This window comes from Chaetodon trifascialis, chromosome 7 (genome assembly GCF_039877785.1).
Source record: "Chaetodon trifascialis isolate fChaTrf1 chromosome 7, fChaTrf1.hap1, whole genome shotgun sequence".
Lineage (NCBI taxonomy): Eukaryota > Metazoa > Chordata > Actinopteri > Chaetodontiformes > Chaetodontidae > Chaetodon > Chaetodon trifascialis.
Window position 1 is genome coordinate 22,417,660 of NC_092062.1, and position 20,584 is coordinate 22,438,243.

The window sequence follows — 20,584 nt, forward strand, 5'->3', positions numbered from 1 at the left end:
CATGTTCTGCCTCCATTGTTTTGTGTCTGATCAAACTTTGAAGAGTGATCTATTATTTAAGATGGGCTTAAATTTCACTAACAAGCAGAGACTTCACAAAGCTACTGGTAATCCTCTATTGTAGATGCAGTTTCTACAGAAGTCTGAATATAATGATGAATCTCTAGAAGAATGAATGCCTTAAAGCTGTCACCAAATGTAGATTATTATGTAGATTAACAACCTGAGCAGCTTCTAATAAACCCCCTAGTGCTTCAGTGCAGAGAAGGCACCCATCATATTGTAGCAGCTATTGCATAAGGCTATGAGGGCTAATTATATAAGGGAATTTATCTGAAACTATGGCCCACTGGAGTACTTTTTCAACCACTGACACGTGAACATGGGGGCCAATCTCTCCTTCTCTGAGGAATGGTGTCTTAAACGTAGTGTTCCTGCAGAGGTAATTAATCTTAGTTATTCTTTGCTCTCTCTCTCTGCACCTTTCTCCATTTCTCACAAACCCTTCCTTGGCCTACTGTTTTTCTAGTCTCAACTTGTCAAGATCTGTTCCCAGATTCCTTTCTCTTGATCCCAGCAGGCATTTGGGAACATGCTGTGCCCCTGATTGAATTCTCTTCTTTGGTGATGCCACCATTTCCACCTTTATCTTGGCTCAGCTCATATTAAAAGGCATGCATCAGTGGGTCTGTATACACATATTTACTCAGACGTGCCGATAAGAGACATGCATCCATGCACAGATACTGTTTGTTGGAAGTGTGCCCGCATGTATACATATAGCATGTGTATCCTGGTGTCCTGGAGGTTAAGATGCATATCACCAAACTGCAGTGTTAGTCCTTGTCAGGGTACCACTTGTTGCAGGTCAGGCTATTGTCTCCGTTACTAGATTTTCTGTCTGTTTCTTCACAATTTGCAATTTAATACATGCAAAAATGGCTTAAAAAAAATCACAACTTTCAGCATGTGTATTTTTAAATGTACTTTTTGCCTGATATGTCTTAGAAGCATTAGGAAACCTATCTGCTGTAAGCAGAAACCACCTTATCTGTGCAAAGTTGTTTAATTTTAAGCTTGCTACACATCTGGACCTGCCTAAGGGTGAAAAGATGGTCATAACTGTCCTAAACTCAGATCAGTCACTCCTCCAATGAAAAATAAAAAAAGGTTTAGATTGTTATGCTTATTAAACTCAGCAGGATTTTCCCTTTGAAGTGCAGAGCGGAGGCCAGCAGAGGACACCATTTGTCCCTTGTTCATCTCCTCCTCTCCTCTGACCCCTCCACTTGAATCCATGCTGCATGAAGATGCAGCTGTGTTTTCTTTTTTGGAAGATAAAGTAAACTTCATTGGGCTCATAAAAGGAACACAAACTCTGTGAGAACAGAACATGCATTTTCTGAGATTAATTTTAGTCAGGGAGGTGATAGCTGCTAAAGAATCCCATGCAGGTGTGTGTAATTAGGACAAAAAAGGTCACATGAACGGACAACTCTTAAATTTATGCAATAGGATTAATCCTTCCAATATGCCTCAATAGAGATTTTGAATTGGGGGGGTCTGAGTCGTGTATCATGTAACCATAACATCCATGGTTTTACTGCTTGTTTTGAGAAATTAAGCCAAAATAAATGTTGGTTTTGAATTGTATATATATGTCAGAATGTAGAGTAATATGTAGATATTTGTACTCTGAAAGTCTGCTATTCATTCATTTGTTCATTGTGCTCCAACAAAACATGTTTACTCTTTCTATCTGTGTTAAAGGGCATTGCATGCAAAATGAAAGAGTGACTAACACTATGACTGGAGGTGTTTGTTGCCTATGATATCACTCCTCTCTGGAAGCGGTGTTTATGTAGAAACCCTCCCTTGAACAGGCAAGTGAAACTCCTACATCAAATTGTTCATTGTTATTAGGATCAGTCATGGATGGTAAAAACAGGAAAACCACAAGCATCCTGCCAGTTCAGCACTTCTGCTCCGTCTGCTCGGATAGAGTGTCTGCACTCTGAGCACTGCCCAGCAACAACAGAAAAAGCCCCAGCAAACTAGCAGGTGCTAGCTAGCCTATGACTGCTAGTTACCCCTTCGAAAACACCCCTGTGGAGATTTTACCTCCTAATACAACCCCCTCTCCTCTCTGCATCCTTTCCCTCCCCTTCAGATCTGGCACACAACACCAGTCCCCACAGGAGGCCTTGGCCAAATACAAAAACAGCTTTTTTTGTAAGCTTGTTATTGCAAATTGGGAGCACGCAAGGCATGCACTTTCACGCCCTATGCCTCCTGCAATTATTCAAGAGCAGCTTATATGCACGCAAGCACAAGCTCATACATAAACCCACTGGCCACTTCATGACAAAAGAGATGGAGATCGAGTCTTTCAGAGGTAATGTGTGAGTGTTGAGGCATGTGAAGGCTCATTTAATTCAATGGTAGGCTATTCATCATAGTGATAGCACCTTATAGACCAAGTCTTCAGCAACAAACGGGCATTTGGCCCCTTGCAGCAGACTTCTTGGTGTGAAACAGATATGTTAAGCAGCGATGAAGCCTTCAGACAGTCAGACGCAGACTTCCTGGCTCTAAATCAGGTCACAGTTGTAATGAGGGGTTACTGCAGTTCAAACGGCCGTACTGTTTTTCTGTTGCATGCTAACTTACACGATGGGCCACATAAGGCTTTGTCTGACTCACTTCCCTTTTAAGAAAGAGAAGGTCTGGACAACAGAGACATCAAATGAGGCAATGAAATGGAAAAATACACCCAAAGTGAGGACACTGCAGAAAAGCAGTCTGCTTGAGAACACAAGCTGTGAGCCCAGGTGAAAAAACATCACATTGCAATTATACTTTTTGAGGAACACGCTTTGTGCCATTTTTCTCAACTTCAAGTATACTTAAGTATACTTACTTGAGTAATATTTGAGTATACTTGAAGTGCAAATACTTGATGAAAAGTTTACTGAAATCCACCAGTGCAAATCATGATTCATGAGCATTCAAAACGCACTTGCAGTACAGTTGTATCATATTACCAATGTGATAGAAAAATACTTAAATATACTTAAAATAAAGTGAAATGAAAGTACACTTTAATAAAGCATGCCAATAGTGTATTATGAAGGACATAAAAATAAATATACTCTTCAAAACTAAACTTTATTTCTATTAAAGATATTTGTGATTTAGTACACTTTTTAAAAATACACTTAAGTACAATTTATAATACACTTGAAATGAGGTACACTTTTATTTAAGTCTTTTGAAAAACCACTTTAAGCATTGCAGAATTAGTATACTTATTTTTCATACATTTGAGTAGATAAATATTTAGAAGCACACCTTTTAAAACTATAGGTCAAACAATTTAAGTACAAAAAAGTAAAAATGTACTTGAAGTGATGTTTCTATATTTAAATTAGATTTCTCATTTACTAAAATATACGACTTTTTGACCTGGGAAACTACACAAGGCAACATTAAGAACGTAACATTTGATCAGCAGAGGCGGCCAAAAGAAAAAGGAATTAATACACATTAATACACACTGTAAAAAATGCAACTAAGGGATAATGGTGGAGAGTATATGTACATTTACTCAAGCACTGTACTGTAAATTTGAGGTACTTGTATTTTACTTAAGTATTTCAAGTGATTACAGCTTATATACAATTTTATATTATTATTATAAAATCGTTAGAATCATTATTATATGAGTTCTTTTTACTCTGTTACATTTATTTTATGGTCATAGTTGCAGTTTAATCTTCTAATTAATATTTCCATATAAAAATATGATCACCTTAATGCATTGTAATATCTTTATCTACCTGGCAGTGTATAAAGAAGATGAAATTAGCTCAACCTTGACTAAGTATAATATTTCAGTATTGCTTTCATGATTATACATCAGCAATAAGAAATGATTATTTAACACTGACGCCGGCCACTTTCGCTTTGACACTGTGTGAAATTTTGAACATGTGAATTTTCTCTGCTACTTTAACACAAGTAAAGATCTAAGTAGAGGATCTGAATATTTGATACAACAGTGCAAAGGTATGAAGCATGCAATTGATTAAAATGCTTCTATTGACAGGCAACAAGTAGGATCATGGAAGCAAAAACACACAAGTAATTTTATGGGATATTTACATGATGTGAAGGATGTGCATCCCGCTCATTAACCTGAACAGTGTCACATCTGATCCTGCAGCAGTCCTCTCACATGATATTAAAATCTTGATTAAAAAAAAAAAGAAGATAAATAGAAGACTGTTTGGCACAGGGTCTATGTCTGGCCAACACTTCAGGTTCAAAGGAGCTTCCAGATAGCTTAAGTGTAATGGTAATAATGCTATCAGTGCTGAACTCTGTTCCTTCTATCACATCTCACCTTAACTGGTGACACAGTTATTGCTGAGGGATAAACTCTGACTGTTATATTATTACATAATGTATCATTAGGTTTTTATTACTGCTGCAGTGCGGTTGAGGCAGAGCTCATATTTAACTGTTTGTATTGAACTGCAACTAAAGATTATTTCCAGTGTAGGTTCATCCGCTGATTATTTTCTTGATACATTTTTGATTGTTAAAATTCAAGAGCTCAAAAAAAAAAAAAAAATTACATGTACATTGAAATAAATAAATTATTCAACTGACAAATCGTTTTAGCTGTATTTGTATTTGTATTTGTTCTGTTGGGTAGTTAAATTTCTAACAAAGTATCACATCATTAAAGCTCTTTGTATGTTTTGTGTCCAGACATCGTAATGTGTAAAGTAACTAACGCTGTCAGAAAAATGTAGAGAAGAAAAAAGTCCATTATTTCTCTCTGAAATGTAGTGGAGTAGAAGTACAAAGCAGCATGAAGAAAATATCAAATTTAAGTACAAGTACCTCAGATTTGCACCTCAGCAGTACTTGAATAAATGTACTTAGTTACATTCCACCACTGCTGGAATATTTAAATATATGATGTTCATTTTAAAAGGACACATTTCTGACATTAAGATGACCGACCGACTCCTCTCCATTCACACTCTGCTCTTTGTAAATATGTTGCATACTGTACACTGAGGGGAGGAAGAGCATTATCGTCATAACGGCACACTGAATATTCTTTTTGCTTCATTCCTAGAATTTATAAAGAAACTGGGTGACATGCTTTTAGATTTAAAGCTCCATCTGACTGGAACAACCTGTCCAGTTCACTTAAATGACCTCCTTTCATTTCTTTGAGGCATGTCTCATCTTCAGACGGTCTGGTTCTTGCTCCTAATTGCTTCGGTTATGCGTGAGATATAGAAATCGTTTGTATCTGATACGTTTCTGCACATTGCCTGGACATAGCTTTGCGTGGGTATATGTACATTTATTTTATGTTTTTTAGGTGAATCTGCGAGTGTGAGAGTGACTGGGCCCTGCAGAGCTTTCCTCTGTGTATGTGTGAGTGGATTTGTGTTGTTTTTTTTTTTTTGCTTTACGCACAGATCTTTATGCGTATGTGTTAAGGATCCCCTTTAAACGCCATGGCTCATCCCAAGAAGGGAGCGTATCCTTCTAATAATGATAATGCGGTCAGGCACGAAGCTTATTTCTCCACAATCAACATCTTTTAATGCAATCACATCGGTGCTGGTCAATAAATGGGGGCAGTGACACCGCAAGGTCACCACGTGTACATGTTGACTTAAGTCTGCTGTTGTGCGTCACCCTGCTGGAACCGAGCTGCCTTATAAAGAGGAACACACACCAGCGCTCAACACACTCGATTTTATTTTTCTCCTTTCAGACTGAAAACAGGTATGTTTTGCATTTTCATTTGTATCAGTCCTAAAACTGAAAAATCTCTTAACTATGGGCCACTGACGCTGAGACGTAAAACGCAGGGCGTCACGTATTTATCCAAAAGCGTTGCTCTAAGCTGAAGTGACCTATTTCTTAATATTGATCTCGTGTTTAAAGTAGCAGACGTGATTTAAAAGATAAGAAAAGAAAAACTGAGGAAGTTCCACCGCAGTTCGAAGCTTTTTAGCTGTGAAACTGTCGCGAACGGAGGGGCGTGGAGGGAGCTGTTCAGCCGCTGTGGTGCTGACGCACGGGGGCGCTGTGTTTGAACGCAAATAACCTGCGAGCCGTCTCTGTCCTTCCTCCTCAGAGCGTCACAGCCGAGATGAGACTGTTGCTTGCGGTTGCCGTGCTGGTGCTGGCTTTTGTCGCATACACAGGTGAGTCTTGTGTGTTAACGGCGCCCTCGAAGCGTCCCTGCTGCGCCTTCTTCCGCGCTGTGTAACCTTCCGCGTCTCCCGCTCTCACCTGCAGAGGCTCAGGAGGACACCGTTGAGGGGAGGATCACCAAGTTTGGCCACCAAGTGACTGAGATGGGTTCGAATCTGTTAGAGAGGGGCAAGGAAGTCCTTGAACGGGCCCGAAACAGCGAAGTTGCAACCGCTTCAAAGTAGGCACACACACGCGTAAAATAATAAGTCGGTCGGCAGGCAGATATTTGACTGTATGTGACACACGGTTTTTGTGCTCTCCTCTTCAGGCAGTTTTTCCAGAGCGGCTGGGAAAAGCTGAGGGAGACGTGGGCGGACCTCACCCAGTAGACAAGTGGACAGGTTTCTGTCTCCAGCCTTCAACCTGCCCTCCGCCCCCACATCTGGCCTCCTCCCCCACATCTGGCCTCCTCCCCTGTCCCCCGTTAGGGCACTGATATGTCACATGGCACACTGCTCTGCTGACCAGGCAAACTGGGGGCACTGCCTCTTTGTAAAGAGATATGTTTTTAAAAAAATATCTAATTTGAGTGTAATCTGTGCGTTCAAGACATGAAACAAATAAAAAATGTTTTTATATAAATCCTGTGTTAGCGTCAGTATTTCTTGGCGTAAAGAAGTAAGAAGCTCTCACTGAACTAAATGAAAGAGTCTGTCATCGATGTTTGATGTCAATAAATGAACAGTTCTGGTCGATGACAGTATGACCTCCATATATAAATCACTGCCATTCATTTCCTTTCTCACTGTTTCTAAATCACTACTGGGTTCTAAAATCTGTTAACATTTATAATAAGGAAAACAATGATGGGTTGAGATGTTTTTAGTGTCGCTTTTTTTTTTTTTTTTTTTTGACAAATATACATTTTTCTGAAAAGTCCAAGGGGAATTTAATGGAAGAAAGTGGGATGAACTCAGCCCATTGACAGATTTGTTTGTTTCAACAAAGACTAATTTAAATGGGAGATGAAGTCGCACCCATTTTTTGAAAAATAATAAATCAACACTGGCAAGATACTTATCAAATAATCAGAAATAGGTTCATTGTTAAGGAGCTTTTCACATTCACAGGATTTGCTTTGGTAAATCAGTGCATAGTGGTCGAGGCAAACATAGTAAGAAAAGAAAAAGTAAATATAAAATAGAAATTTCAAGCAGCAAAAATGTGAAATATATCTGTATTAAAAGGAAAGTGGAGAGTTTTAAATGACTAGTGGGTAAAAATCTAATCTGAGGTCAGTATTAGAGCTGCTGGAGTGAGAGCAGTTCAAAAGAGGTCTTTACTTTCCAGACTGGCCTTTCATCATTTAAACAGAGGACATCAGTGTTACATTAAACTCACCTGCATCTGTCTCATGGCACTAATCATGACATGCAGATCACCAGGTTCCATGTTAGTGAGATTTTTTTTTTCTTCCTTTCTGAGAACAGTGCTTCAGAGCTGACCTGCAAGATATGAAATTTACTGTCTAAGCCGTCTTTGAATATTTGCTGGCTGAAGTTCTGTTGATGCTGTATTTCTTTTAACATTTAATTTAAAAAAAAAAAAAAAAAAAAAAAAAAACATCGCAAATTTACGAATTCCTGAATGTGAAAACACAAGTTTTCCTTCATCAGTTTGTTCAACAACCGGCCACCGGACTGACCACGATGTGACCGAGCTGATTTTAAGTACTTTGGCCCAATAATTAGTCTCTCTTTGGGTCAGTATCATATGAATGGGCATTAAGCTGATCACTTCATAGGCAGTAGTTTATTTGTGTTAATAGCTGGTACCAAAGGGCAAGTGCCAGCATGGCTGGTTTTCTGGCATTTCACAACCTCTGGGCTAAAGTCACTGTTTATGCTGAGTTAATAATCCACCAGTCGTCCCAGTTCATTGAGATCTGTTTCTGTGAAGAGAACAGAGTGACAGAACTGGTGCACAGAGGTCACAGGAGGCAATTCTTAAACTAATCACTTCCACTTCGATCAGTTTAAGATGTCGAGTAAACTGCTGCTTCTTCATCTGTTGCTATTCTGGGCACATTTCATCAGTTCATGAATTTAACAATGCATCGTACAGGTTTCTGCTGTCAGATTCGAAGGAAAATCTACTTTCTGATGTGGATAAACTAAAAGCCACTTGACAAAGATTTAAAGTTTTATCTTGTTTGAAGCCATGTCAAAGCTTTTAAAGTAAGGGGCACTATCATTTTCAAGACTGTGCACAGGACAAACACACTGTAGTTTAACCTTTAACACAGTTGTATTTTAAGAGTTAAGTTAAGCTCTAAGAGTAAGAGTATTAATAATAACATCATCTAAAATGCTTTAAAACAAGTGTTAAACTCTTTGGACTTTGATTTGCATTAATCAAATGTATATATTTTACGAAAAGTCTAACTTTTCTGATGCACATGGGAGGCCGCAGTCATGTCAGGGATACACACAAACACACACCCACGCGCACGTACACTCACACACACATGCGCCTGCCTGTACGCACACACAGACACACACATCTTTAACTCTGTAGCACAGTACAGATGTTTAAAATCCAACACACGAGTTTAAAACAAGGACAAATCTTGATCCCATCTGTTTGGACAGCTGTGAGATCAGGTTTGTGAGTGAAACGTCGTTATGAGCTCTGATTTCAACATTAGCGTTGAGTTGCTCCCATTCAGAACATGCTGCATTTCAGAGGCGAAGTACTGACAAGATTAAATTGATTTTGTGGTGGACTCTGCCCACAGAAATGCTTTGCTTGGCTGAAAATGTTTATCTATCTCTCACCCGCCTCCAGTCTTCACTAAAACCCATATCTCTGCTGCCAGAACAGACACTGACTAGCCTGTATACATATCAGCCCCCACTAAACGGGCTGAGATATCTGATCCAAAGGGCGATTGGACTGTTCCTGAACTCAGCTAATGTTGATCTTGAAAAGATATCAAGAGTTCAGGATCAGATCTAATTTGGATAGCAGCAGTAACAATGTCACCCTGCTAACATTTACAGGGGAGAGAAAAACAAATCACCATTCAATCACCAGAATCTGAGATCAAAACCAGTAGCTCTTCATGTGACTGAGGGTCACATTTCTCATCGAAGCAGCAGGAGTTTGGCCTTGAAGTTTTGTGTCTTTCAGATCTTCTAAAAGTTTAATCCCAACCCGAACCTGAGCTCTTTAAGTGCTTGCTAGTACATTTATCTCTGGATCTTCGTGTCTATGTATCAGGGTTTTCTCTGAAAATGTCAGAACAGGACAGAGAGTACACCCACAGACCTGTTGCTTTGCTCTCTCACATTTTTGTCAATAAAACGGCCAAAAAAAACAAGACGATGAAAGATCACCCGATCTAGACCAATGTGCACACTGTTGCGGTCACCTAATACAAATAAAATGGCCCGATAACACTTGTTTCATTCAACTTGTGTTGACCAGGGCTAGAGGAAAAGGTAAAAATACCTGTTGTTACTCCGTTGCATGTGTTGTGATGATAATGAACCCGTGGTCACATTTTGCTTCGAAACAAGTGATTTTAGTTGACTGATTTTGCTGTTGAGAGGGCACAAGGTGGAAACAAAACGCTGCTCTGTAACATAATGTTATGAGAACATGGTGGGTGGCAGCTGTGGCAATGAACTGGAAGTGCAAATAGATTACACTGGCAGTTTTTAGCATTCTAAAAAAATCTTATGACAAAATAAATCACTGATGGTTGTGTTTCTCTCCTCTTTGGTCGTGGCAGATGCATATGAAAGAACTCGTTTTCGCTCTCATCCTGCTATTGCAAGGTATGGCTTTAAAAAGAATCACTCTGCAACTTCAGTCTCAGTTCCTTTATGTCTGAGCTTGTTTCCACTTCTGCCTTTGCTCTTATTGTCTGACAAACATCCTCCTCTGCAGCATGTGGACCACTTTTGGCCCAGACACCGGAGCCGGTACAACCTGAGGCCCCAGGGATATTGCAGAGGCTGAAAGAGAGAGCCAGGTATCTCCACCAGCGCTGAGCTCATCATCTGCTTGCAGCTCATTAATGCAAGCAAGTTCGACTTGTTTGTAAATGATTGCCAGTTATCAGAATCGTTAAAATATTTTGTTTGTGTGTACTTTGGTGCTCATTTGTGTACTTTTGCATCTCATAGGGAAGCCAAAGCTAAAGTCCAGAATATGGGGGAAGTAGCACTGGGCTTTGCTGGTGCTTACTATGAAGATCACATCCAGCCAGTGACTGACGGCTATGCTGAATGGGCCCTCAATATCAAGAGCGCTGTGTGGGAGAAGATCCAGACGACAGTTGAAAACTACATGCCGCTGTCAAACTAGTCCAGCTGAACAAAAGCTGGCCATAAATTAATACTCTTACCACATGACATATCTGTTATTCTTACCTCGTACTGCTGAACTGATCTTTGCTGGTTATGTCAAATGCATGAAAAATAAAACCAGACCAGATTCACATCAAACAGCTCCACTTCCTTCTGTAGTAGATGATGTTGTATGGTCCCAGCTTGTCCTGCAAGAAAGGCAAAGAGAGACGAAAAGATCATCAGAGGGAACATTTAAAGGCAGGAATCAATACAGTTATGTTATCACAAATCAGTGAACTGATATGTAATATGATTTATTTACAAGAACAATCTGCAGTTTCTGCAGATAACAATGCACTTTTGCTGCAGGTTGCATTTCACTAAAACAATATTGAATGAGTTACAATACACTTTTATTTTTTCATCTGATCCCGTTTTGTTAAGCATTTTGGGCTTTATCTTTGTATGTAAGGTGCTGTGTAAATAAAGTTATGATTATAAAGTTGTTATTACTTTCAGTTCTGCTATTGAATGACTAAATCTTACTATTTTAACTATGAGTAGTAAATCAAAATTAGACAAATGGGAGAGAAAAGAAAACACAATTGGAAAACTGATTATTTGACACCCTGCATACAGTTTGTATCAAGGTTTCAGGGTGAAAGGTGATGGCAGAAATCCCAGCATGCCTTGCACTGGGTTCAGCACAATGTGTCTAGACAGGTCCTGGTTGATTGACCTGCTGACCATTTGACTCTGATCTGAGCGTACATTATAAAGTGACTGACTTGCTGTCAAAGACATGCTGATTAGCAAGAGTTAATCTGTATCTTTTATTGCAGCAGGTAACAACACACGCTTTAAATGTGGGTTTTTTCGCCATGCGAGACATGATGATTATGACAATACATTCACTATAGCGTTCTGTACACCCCTAAAGCAGTATCAAAAGGGCTCCAAGTGCATCGCCATATGAATACAGATAAACGCTTGCAGAACATTGCACAACCTCTTTGTCATGTTTCAACATACAGCATTTAAAGTGAATATCATGTACACTGGACTTTGTTTAGGTGAACGTGTGTGTGTGTGAGTGTGCATGTGCATGCACGGGTGTGTGTAGGTGTGTGTATGCTCATCAGATGACGTTTGTTTGCAGTCCCCCCCTATATCATCCTGGCCAGATGTGAGCTCCGAGTTACAGACAACTCGCCTTCAGAGAAGACTGTCACTTCTTGGATCTGTACATCCAACTCAGCAGCAGGTAATTGCTCTTCTCTTCCGAATACATCTATTTTAGAAGACATTTAGGTGTTTTGATTTTTGCACTCAGCGTCTGCAGGTTTACCAACAAATTTATCATCTGCTAATGTTCCAGTGTCACACGTGGAAAAGAATATTGATTCACCAAATGAGGAGTTCAATTTTAAGTTGTTTTTCCTTTTTTTTCCGTGTGTTTCAGAGATGAATGCAAAATATGCCCTGGCACTGATCCTCGCTCTGCAGGGTAAGGCAGCACACACCAGTGCAATCTGCAAACTGCAGTGTGTGGATTTAATATACAACTGAAGCTATGTGAGCCATATGAAGCAACTGAATTTAAAAGCAACAATTTTTGTTTTTCAGACTCTCTGCATTCCTTGTTGTAAAAATTACAAAAGAATGAACGTTTTTATTGCATTCACATGTGTGGCAGTAATTTAATGGACATAGTTGCATGGCTGGCTTTTGCACCGCTTTATCTGTGGTCGACACGCAAGCTAGAGGAAAGGACTGATTTTGAAATAGCACTGAGCCGCTGTGGCAGACAACAACAGTGCAGTGGTCACTAGTCAAAGAACACAAGTCGCAACACAGCTTTTCTTTGACTTTAATTCACACTCAAACACATAAATACTTGCTTTGATAATTCCTTCAAATTAACGTCTCGTGATGATCTGTTGCCTTTTTCCAATCTGGGATTTTGTTCTAACATCAAAATCCCACCATTCTGATTTCATTCCAGTCTCCATGAGCCTGTGTGAGGTTCCTGCACCATCACAGGAGCTTGTTGACAAGTATGACGCAATGAAAGGTGTCTTCTACAAGAGGCTGCTGAATCTTTACGAGAAGGTGCAGACCAATCTCGCCCCTGTAATAGAGCGTGCCGGTGAGCACGAACATGGACAGGTTGCCAAAGACTACGTCGAGGATTTACAGACCAAGCCTGAGTTCCAAGCTTTCGTCAAGGTTGCCACGTGAGTGAAGACCCTGCATTGTTTTAATGTCTCATATTAAGAAATATGTCCACTTCAGCTACAAATTTACTGTGAAGTATTACTGATATATATATATATATATATATATATATATATATATATATATATATATATATATCCTAAATCCAACTGAAATCTTTAAATAATCTGTCTGCTCTGAATTGTGCAGCGGCGTGGCTCAGGAGGCAGGTCCTCTGGTGGACAAGGCCCGCACAACATTACTGGGTCTGTACGAACACTACCTGCGCCCCCATGTTGGCGAGCACCTGAGCGACACCATCGACCAAATCAAGGTCCACCTGGACAAGTACCTGCCCGCTGAATAATCGACCAGCTGAAGCCAACCACTTGTCAGCAGCCTGTAATAGATGATAGCTCATAGAAACTACACCAGTTTAGGCTGAGAAGAGCAATGCACAATGCAAATACAACATCCTTGCCAAATCATGCAGAGTTAAAAGCAGGGCAAATATGTCAACACCACCTATGCAAATTGTGCATGTACAGTATTTTGTGTTTGATACACTAACCAAAGTGTGATTGTGTATGTATATGTCTGAGTGTGTTCATTAAAATGAACTGGAAACCAACTGAGATGTGCTTCTTCCTTCAGACACTGAGGGTTGACTTTCACAGACAATATCATAAAGCTTTTTTTTTTTTTTTTTTTGCCATAAATTATCCTGTCATATTATTTGAGCAGAACAAAAGATGTCCCAGACTCCACTGATCAGTGTGTTTAACAGGTCTAGACAGACGTTTTTAATTCCGCTAACAAAGCAAAAACAAAATTTAATTAAATACACAAAGATCATTCAGTCAAACAATAGTGGTTGATAAGATCAGCTGCCAATTTGCTAAAACTGTCATTTAAATGCTTTGCACTGGTAAACAAAGACACAAGACTTTCGTTTGTCTCATATTTTTAACAAGTACACTTTGTCGTCTTTATTCTGAGCAAAGCTCTTGGATCTCAGGCTCAGTTTGGCCCAACTTTCTTCCCAGAATGGTGAAAGATTATGCCAGCAAGCTGGATATCCAAAAGATTAATGCGTCTCGCTCACTCACTCAAAGTACAAAACCACAGCATAATTAACTTGAAATAAAAATGTTGAATACAGCTTGTCCATGTTGTTAGAGTGAATTACAGCTCACTGAAGCATCTGTTTTATTTAGTGTTGGTAGATGTTCCCCATAGGTCAAGCCAGAGGTCATTTTGAATGATGGCGAGTTGTGCAAGAGCAACAAAATGTGCTAATTCGTGGCTTTTTTCAGACTTTCATGGCCTTTTTATCATTTATATGCAAACATAGCCACCGTGCGATCACAGCGTTAGGAACATGACACAAACACAGCAGAGAACAAAACTGATAAGATATCGTGCCATTGTTCCTGTAAGCATTGTCGACGTCCTTATGCAGCTTAAAGTCATCTCAAGCAGAGCTGAGTCATCACAACACCTATCTCAATCTGCTGGATTTAAGCAAACTGCAAACTCTTCGACAGTTTGAATGCTATACTGCTGCTGACAGCTATCCTCAAACTGACCTGAGCTCACAACCAACGTGACATGTGAGGCTTGATCACGTGATTGGTTGTCTTGTTTACTCGGGACTTGATCAACAAGTAGCCAGTACAGAGAAAATGACTTGTGAAACAGAGCAGATGAGAACAGACTTCTTTTTAATTACACACCATGAGGACCACAGATAGCTGGGACGTTGAGGTTTGATGCTTAATACATAAAAATGAAACCTAAAGCTTCCATAAACTCATGATCTGTTATTTTTGTAAAGAATGTCCCACTTTAGCTTAAAAACAAACATGTTTGTTTCACAAAACTGTGTGCAAAAGATCTGCCATGGCAAGCAGAAAAGCATTTGTAAGTATCAAGCAGAGCCTCAATATTTAGCATCAATATACAATCAAAATAAAAAGACAAAACTATCAAAAAAATAAACAAATCGATTAAAAAAGCAATAGAAGAAAAAGACATGAATGAAAGTCATATGAGCACACCACGACCAACAGAAACTACACAAGATGGCACAGTCTGCACTCCCACTTTCATCTGACATCAAATCACATGGAGGAAAAAAAAAACATTTCATGTTTCACCTACACCAGCAAATCCTGTGCTAAAACAACCGTTTCTCCATTTCTGATTAGGAACCCACTGATGAATAGAAGGTTTTTTTACACAGACCAGAGGAAGAGGTTCTATGTCTCCTCAAATAATGAAAAAATATCCCCAAATAAACGTCCAGAAAAAGAGCTGGAAGGCATCTTTTAGCTGCAGCGAATCTAATCTGGCTTTCCCAAATATTTCATAACATGAACGAGCTGGATGACGTGTTCAGCACACTCTCGACTTATGACCGTCTTAATAGGACTTAGGACTACTGTGATGTGACATGAATGCATCACCACCATTATGCAAGTAGCAAGTGCGTCCTTATAGAGGTTGAGAACAGGGCAAGGTGTAAGAGAGTGCTGCATTAATGAACGACTAAACCAATCAATGGAAAACAATTGACTGTGGTGCATTCAAAGATAAATGGTGGACATGTAGAGTTAGAGGGAAATGTATCAACATGAGCCCCCCCCCAGCCTCTGAGCTTATCAAATTAAATCAGACTAAACTCCTGGGTGGCTTTTGATCGCGTTTAGAGTCTCTCTTACTTTATTAACATCCTCCTGTTTTATCAAGGCACACTGTCACACGTACTCCCACAAGCACACACCGGTGCAACAGCACAGGTTTATCTACCACAGAGTGCACTTTGGCTCTAGGAGCAACAAGTCAACACATCGCTCCTATATAAACAGGCTGTGCCAGTGGTGCTGTTTACTCTGTTTTCTTCATCATTTCATTTCTGGAGGGGAATACAGTGAGTACTGACACTTTAACTGTTGAATGGGGTAGAGTGTAACAGAAATGCATGAAGGCTGTGTTAGATGAGAGAACATTTGAAAGAAAAATGAGATTTTGAGACATGTTCAGCAGAATTGCAAGTAAGAAAACTTGTTTTCATGCCGGAAGAGTGGAGAAGTTAATATCAACACAAATCTGACATTGTTGGTGTGGCTGGAGAAATGTATGACAATGTCTCACCCTAGTGGATAAAGGGAGGTAAATGTTAAATGTCCATTTATTCTCTGTCCTCACAGACACGAGGGACACCATGAATAAGCTGCTGGTCATTACTGTGCTACTTGCACTCCTCGCTCTCAGTAAGTGCATTCTCAAAGCAGGAAACTGTAGTCAGAAAAGCTGAAATCATTGATGGAATAATATAGACTGTTTTTCTGATAAACTGTGGTACCCTTTGACCCCCCCCCCCCCCCCCGACCGGCTCTGCACAGGCGCTGAGAGCTTCCGTGTGCCGAGGCAGGCTGAGGAAGAGCAGGAAGAGCAGGGGACCCTGACCAAGATCACAAACACCGTCAAGTCCTACTACGACAGTGCCGTCAATACCGTCAGTGACTGCGTGGAAAGCGTCAGGGGCATGAAGCTGGAGGAGAAAGCAGCGTAAGAGATCTTAAATGCAGAGTCAGCAAAATGTAAAGTGCAGATTTATATTTCAACTCCTGTCTTTCTGTGTGTCGCCCACAGGAATCTTTACACTGACACTGTCACAGTTTTGAGCACCTACGTTGGAATTTTTAACGACCAGGTTTACCACATCGTGTACCCCGAGCAGTAAACAGAAACTGACTTCCTATGAGCTTGTTTTTTTTTTTTTTTAAATTTTATTTTTATGACAGAACAACTTTCAAACTCCACAGCAAAGGCCCAAACATGATCTGAACCTGGTCGTATCTCACGTCACCCAAGCCTTACAAACTCAAACAGCATCTTCAAAAATACTGGACCCTGTGGCGTTTGTGGTGATTTCCTGGGTGACCGATTGTTCAAATGGGGAAAATAAAAGCAAACAAAACAGCTTGCAAAGAGGAACTGGACAGAACAACTTGGAGGGCACAATCAAAGGAACACACAGCACCTCATCATGTACCAGCTAATTTCTCCATGGGTCTAAGAATTAGAAAAGCTATGAAAATAATGCAAATATTAACAATCTATCGCCACCCATTGGTGTTTTTGTTACCTCGCAGTTTTCTCTCCCTGTCATCCCACCTCTGAATACATTTATTTGTGTCATATCTTGAAATAAACTATTTATACCACAAACTGGTGTCTGTGGTTGATAAATGAGAATTTAGTTTACTATTTGATATCGTGAAATCGTGCATATTTCTTCTGCCTCTTTGTGTAAAACTTTCATTTCTCTTGATCTCACTGATCAGGCATTTATGTCTGCATGGATTTGCAATGAGGCCCCAGACGTTTTATCAGCTGAGGCAACACCAGAACAGAGGCTTCTGCTGCAATTAATAATGGATTAAAAGAAACAACATGTGAAATGTGAGCGCAGAGAAACCGACGGAGATGAATGAACAACAAAGACCGTGATGTTTGCTTTGTGGATCCTGACAACCAGCGGTGCAAGAATGTTGTGATTTCTAATTAATGCATAAATCTACAACATGTGGCCTCTTCTGAAGCTACAACCCAAACAAACAAAAGAGATACATTTGCTTTCTCGTTTAGTTGTTGGAAAAGATCGACAGTCTACCAGGACATGAACAAGACAAACTACATATTTGTGTGTATTTTAAGGAAATATTCTATTACAAAAAACAAATACTACTGTTAGAGCTTCTGTATAATCATACAGACGAATAATTTAGACATAGTGTCACATGCAGATGCTTGTATTTACAGCCATGTTGGTATTTGTGCCCAGATCTCAGGTTGGACAAACAACTGCATTCTGTATTAGGTTTCTCTCTATGAACAGCTGGAATCAGGTTCGACTTTGACACAAATGTGATTTAATCTGCGGCCATCTGCAACTACTGCACATCACACAGCAAGAGCAGAGGACTGCTGTGGCAATCAGAACTTTCCTGCGGCTCCGACTTTGATCAGCTTTGATTTTGGTGCATTCAAAGCGTTATTCAGAGCTGTCCACAGATCAGATTCCCCACGTAGCAGCACCTAAAAGGAACTGTTACTTTAAAGTGAGCGTATATATCCAGTCGTGCTGGGACAGAGTGAGGAGGGTTCTGCTGGACCTGGACCCTGTGAGCTGATAGCAACACATACCTTTAATCAATATTATATTGCTGAACTTGAGAAATTAAAATCTAGTTTTACTCATGATGACCTGTCTTTGTCATGTTTTCTCATAGAAGAGCTGAAGAGTTGAAGGTTTGTCATCACCCCCTGTCCATCATACAGACAGTAGACGATTTAAAACTGCTGCCGTGTCTCTCTGCCCATAAGTCACATATGCAACAGGTGTTTCTTAAGAGGTGTATTTCCAGCTGAATAGAAAGAATCCAAAACAATTTCAAAGAGCAAAAACATCAATGCAGAGAGCAGCAGATCTATTAGTTTGAGGAGAAAGAATTACCTCAGAACAGATTGTGATCACTCAGGTTATTCCACCAGCACTGTTAGTGTTTATGTGATGGATAACTATTATGAAGAACGTGACAGTAGTGAATCAGCTGAAGCTGGATTTCTGGATTCAAGGATGTTTATTGTTGGATGCTGCCAGGTGGTCCACTCCTCTTTTATTTATCTTTACAAGTGATTTGCCCCTTGTTTAAAGTCTCCTATTGCTATGTATGCAGATGACTTGATAGTATATTACTCTGCACATGATTGACATAACTTAGCCAGTGTTAGTGAAAACAATATGATTGTAATTCTAAATTCAAATCATGCTAATTGGAAACTGGAGATTACGTAATAGTCATCACCTCTGCCTTTATATCGAAGGCTTCAAGCTGGATTGAGCTCATCAGATCGAATTATTGGGAGTTACACCTGATTGGAGTCTGTGGTCACTGCTAAGTGTTAAAAAAACAGGACAGGGCATTGCTATCAGAAGAAAATTTTCCACTTTTGTCAGTTGAGTGTAAATAATTAATTAGCGGTCTTTAGTATCTTGAGGACTGTTCAGTTATATGGTCCCCTGCTAATAAATTGATCTTGCTCTGTCATTCGTGGTGCACTAGGGTTCCTGACACAAACCAGAGTTCATATGCAGTCTGCTTGTTTTCAATTTGGACATCTTTTAATGTTAAGACCCCAGAAAGATTAAGTCCTTGCTATTGCCAAAGCTAATGGGGCTCCAATAAAATATACACAATCAACTGTAGTATTTGTATGAAAAACAGACAAATGAGGGAGGCTGTAATATGGAAAACGTTAAGAATTCCTGAAGGTCATGAAAAAACTGAAAACTGAGCTCATGAAATGTGAAGGTACCCCCACCTGAATTTAGAAATTCTAAAGACAAAGAGTCTTGTTATTTCATCTTTTTGGAAACTTCAAGAAGAGAATATCATTTGACCATCATTTGGTTTCCCAAAAGGGCAGCAGAAGTTGAGCAATCTTAGATGTTTAAAGACTAGCCTTTTAAAGTTGCATGATGGTAAAATTTTAACTTTATGAACAGCAGTGTGCATAACATCTCCGCTCTTATCTCCTTTAATATCACTTCTTGTAATACTACTAAAGCCTTGTTCATTTATCATTGACACCATTGTTCATTTTAGAGGGCACTTAGCACAATTTAACCATAAAAATGGGTTTAATATTAACCAAAAACTGTGCACAGCAGCTCTTTGCTGATCTTCCATCTACAACCATGTTCCCAAAGTTGGGGCACTGTGTTAAATGTTAAAGGAAACACAATATGAGGATTTGTAAAACACTTAAACATAGACAAACCCATATTTAACTGAAAATAGCACAAAGATCAAATGTTAAAACTGAGAAATTTCATCATTTTTGAAAAAAGTTGGGGCAGGGTCCGGTTTAACACTCTGCTGCATTCAGGAGTTCAGGGTCTTCTCTGTCATATCTAATGTTTTATACATTTCAACGGGTGACAAGTCACCCAGGCCAGTTTAGCACCCGGACTCTTTTAGTATGGAGCCATGCTGTCGTAATACATGTAAAGACATTGTCTTGCTGACAAGTAGATGTCATCTACTTGTCAGCATACATTCCTCGAAAACCAGTATATATGGTTCAGCATGAATGGTTACTTCACAAATGGGCAGATTACCCATCCCATGTGCACTAATGTGCACCCCCATACCATCATGGATGATGGCTTTTGTTCCCTCTCCTCTTCAGTCCAGAGGACATGGCGTCCATGATTTCCACATTTTAACTCGTCAGGCCACAGGACAGTGTTGCATTTCTCTTCCGTCTACGAGTAAATGAGCTCAAGACCTGAGAAGGCAGCGTTGTTTCTGGATCTGGATTTTATACGGTTTGTATATGGTTTCCTCTTTTCATGGTCGAGTTTCAGCTTGCATTTGTGGATGCAGGGAAGAACTGTGTACAGTGGTTTTTGGAAGTGTTTCTGAGCCCATGCAGTGATGTCCACCACAGAAACGTGTCTGTTTTCAATGCATTGCTGTCTAAGGGTCCAAAGATCAAGGCCATCCAGTATTGGTTTTTGGCCTTGTCCCTTGTGTGCAGAGATTTCTTCAGATTCTCTTAAAACTTCTATTGAAATTATGTAATGTACACAATGACATCTGCAAATTCTTTGCAATTTTATGTTGAGAAATGTAACTCATAACTTGGTGCACTATTTGCCAGCACAGTCTGTCGCAGGGCGGCACACCCCTCCCCATCTT

At 39.8% G+C, this 20,584-nt stretch overlaps 3 protein-coding genes across 4 annotated transcripts in view; all 3 read left to right on the top strand.

Annotated features, from left to right (window-relative positions):
• Positions 1 to 5,698: 5,698 nt before the first annotated feature.
• apoc1 (apolipoprotein C-I) overlaps positions 5,699 to 20,584 on the top strand; it is a 351,086-nt gene continuing 336,200 nt past the window's right edge. Inside the window, exons 1-4 of one of the 2 annotated variants that reach the window (XR_011602376.1) lie at positions 5,699 to 5,817; positions 6,173 to 6,242; positions 6,337 to 6,472; positions 6,563 to 6,700. Coding sequence is in view for 1 of the 2 variants with exons in the window: in XM_070967336.1 (XP_070823437.1) it covers positions 6,188 to 6,242; positions 6,337 to 6,472; positions 6,563 to 6,623 (252 nt within the window). In the remaining variant the exon portion in view is untranslated. Of the gene's footprint in view, positions 5,818 to 6,172; positions 6,243 to 6,336; positions 6,473 to 6,562; positions 7,012 to 20,584 lie in introns of those variants that run through there. The other variant, XM_070967336.1, reaches the window with a different exon arrangement.
• Positions 10,652 to 13,440, top strand: apoa2 (apolipoprotein A-II). Its single transcript, XM_070967334.1, has 4 exons — positions 10,652 to 11,856; positions 12,055 to 12,099; positions 12,598 to 12,829; positions 13,020 to 13,440. Exons 2-4 carry the CDS (start codon positions 12,057 to 12,059, stop codon positions 13,174 to 13,176), a joined length of 432 nt encoding a protein of 143 aa, XP_070823435.1. The 5' UTR covers positions 10,652 to 11,856; positions 12,055 to 12,056; the 3' UTR covers positions 13,177 to 13,440.
• On the top strand, positions 15,635 to 16,599 carry apoc2 (apolipoprotein C-II). Its single transcript, XM_070967335.1, has 4 exons — positions 15,635 to 15,741; positions 16,022 to 16,084; positions 16,217 to 16,382; positions 16,467 to 16,599. Exons 2-4 carry the CDS (start codon positions 16,036 to 16,038, stop codon positions 16,555 to 16,557), a joined length of 306 nt encoding a protein of 101 aa, XP_070823436.1. The 5' UTR covers positions 15,635 to 15,741; positions 16,022 to 16,035; the 3' UTR covers positions 16,558 to 16,599.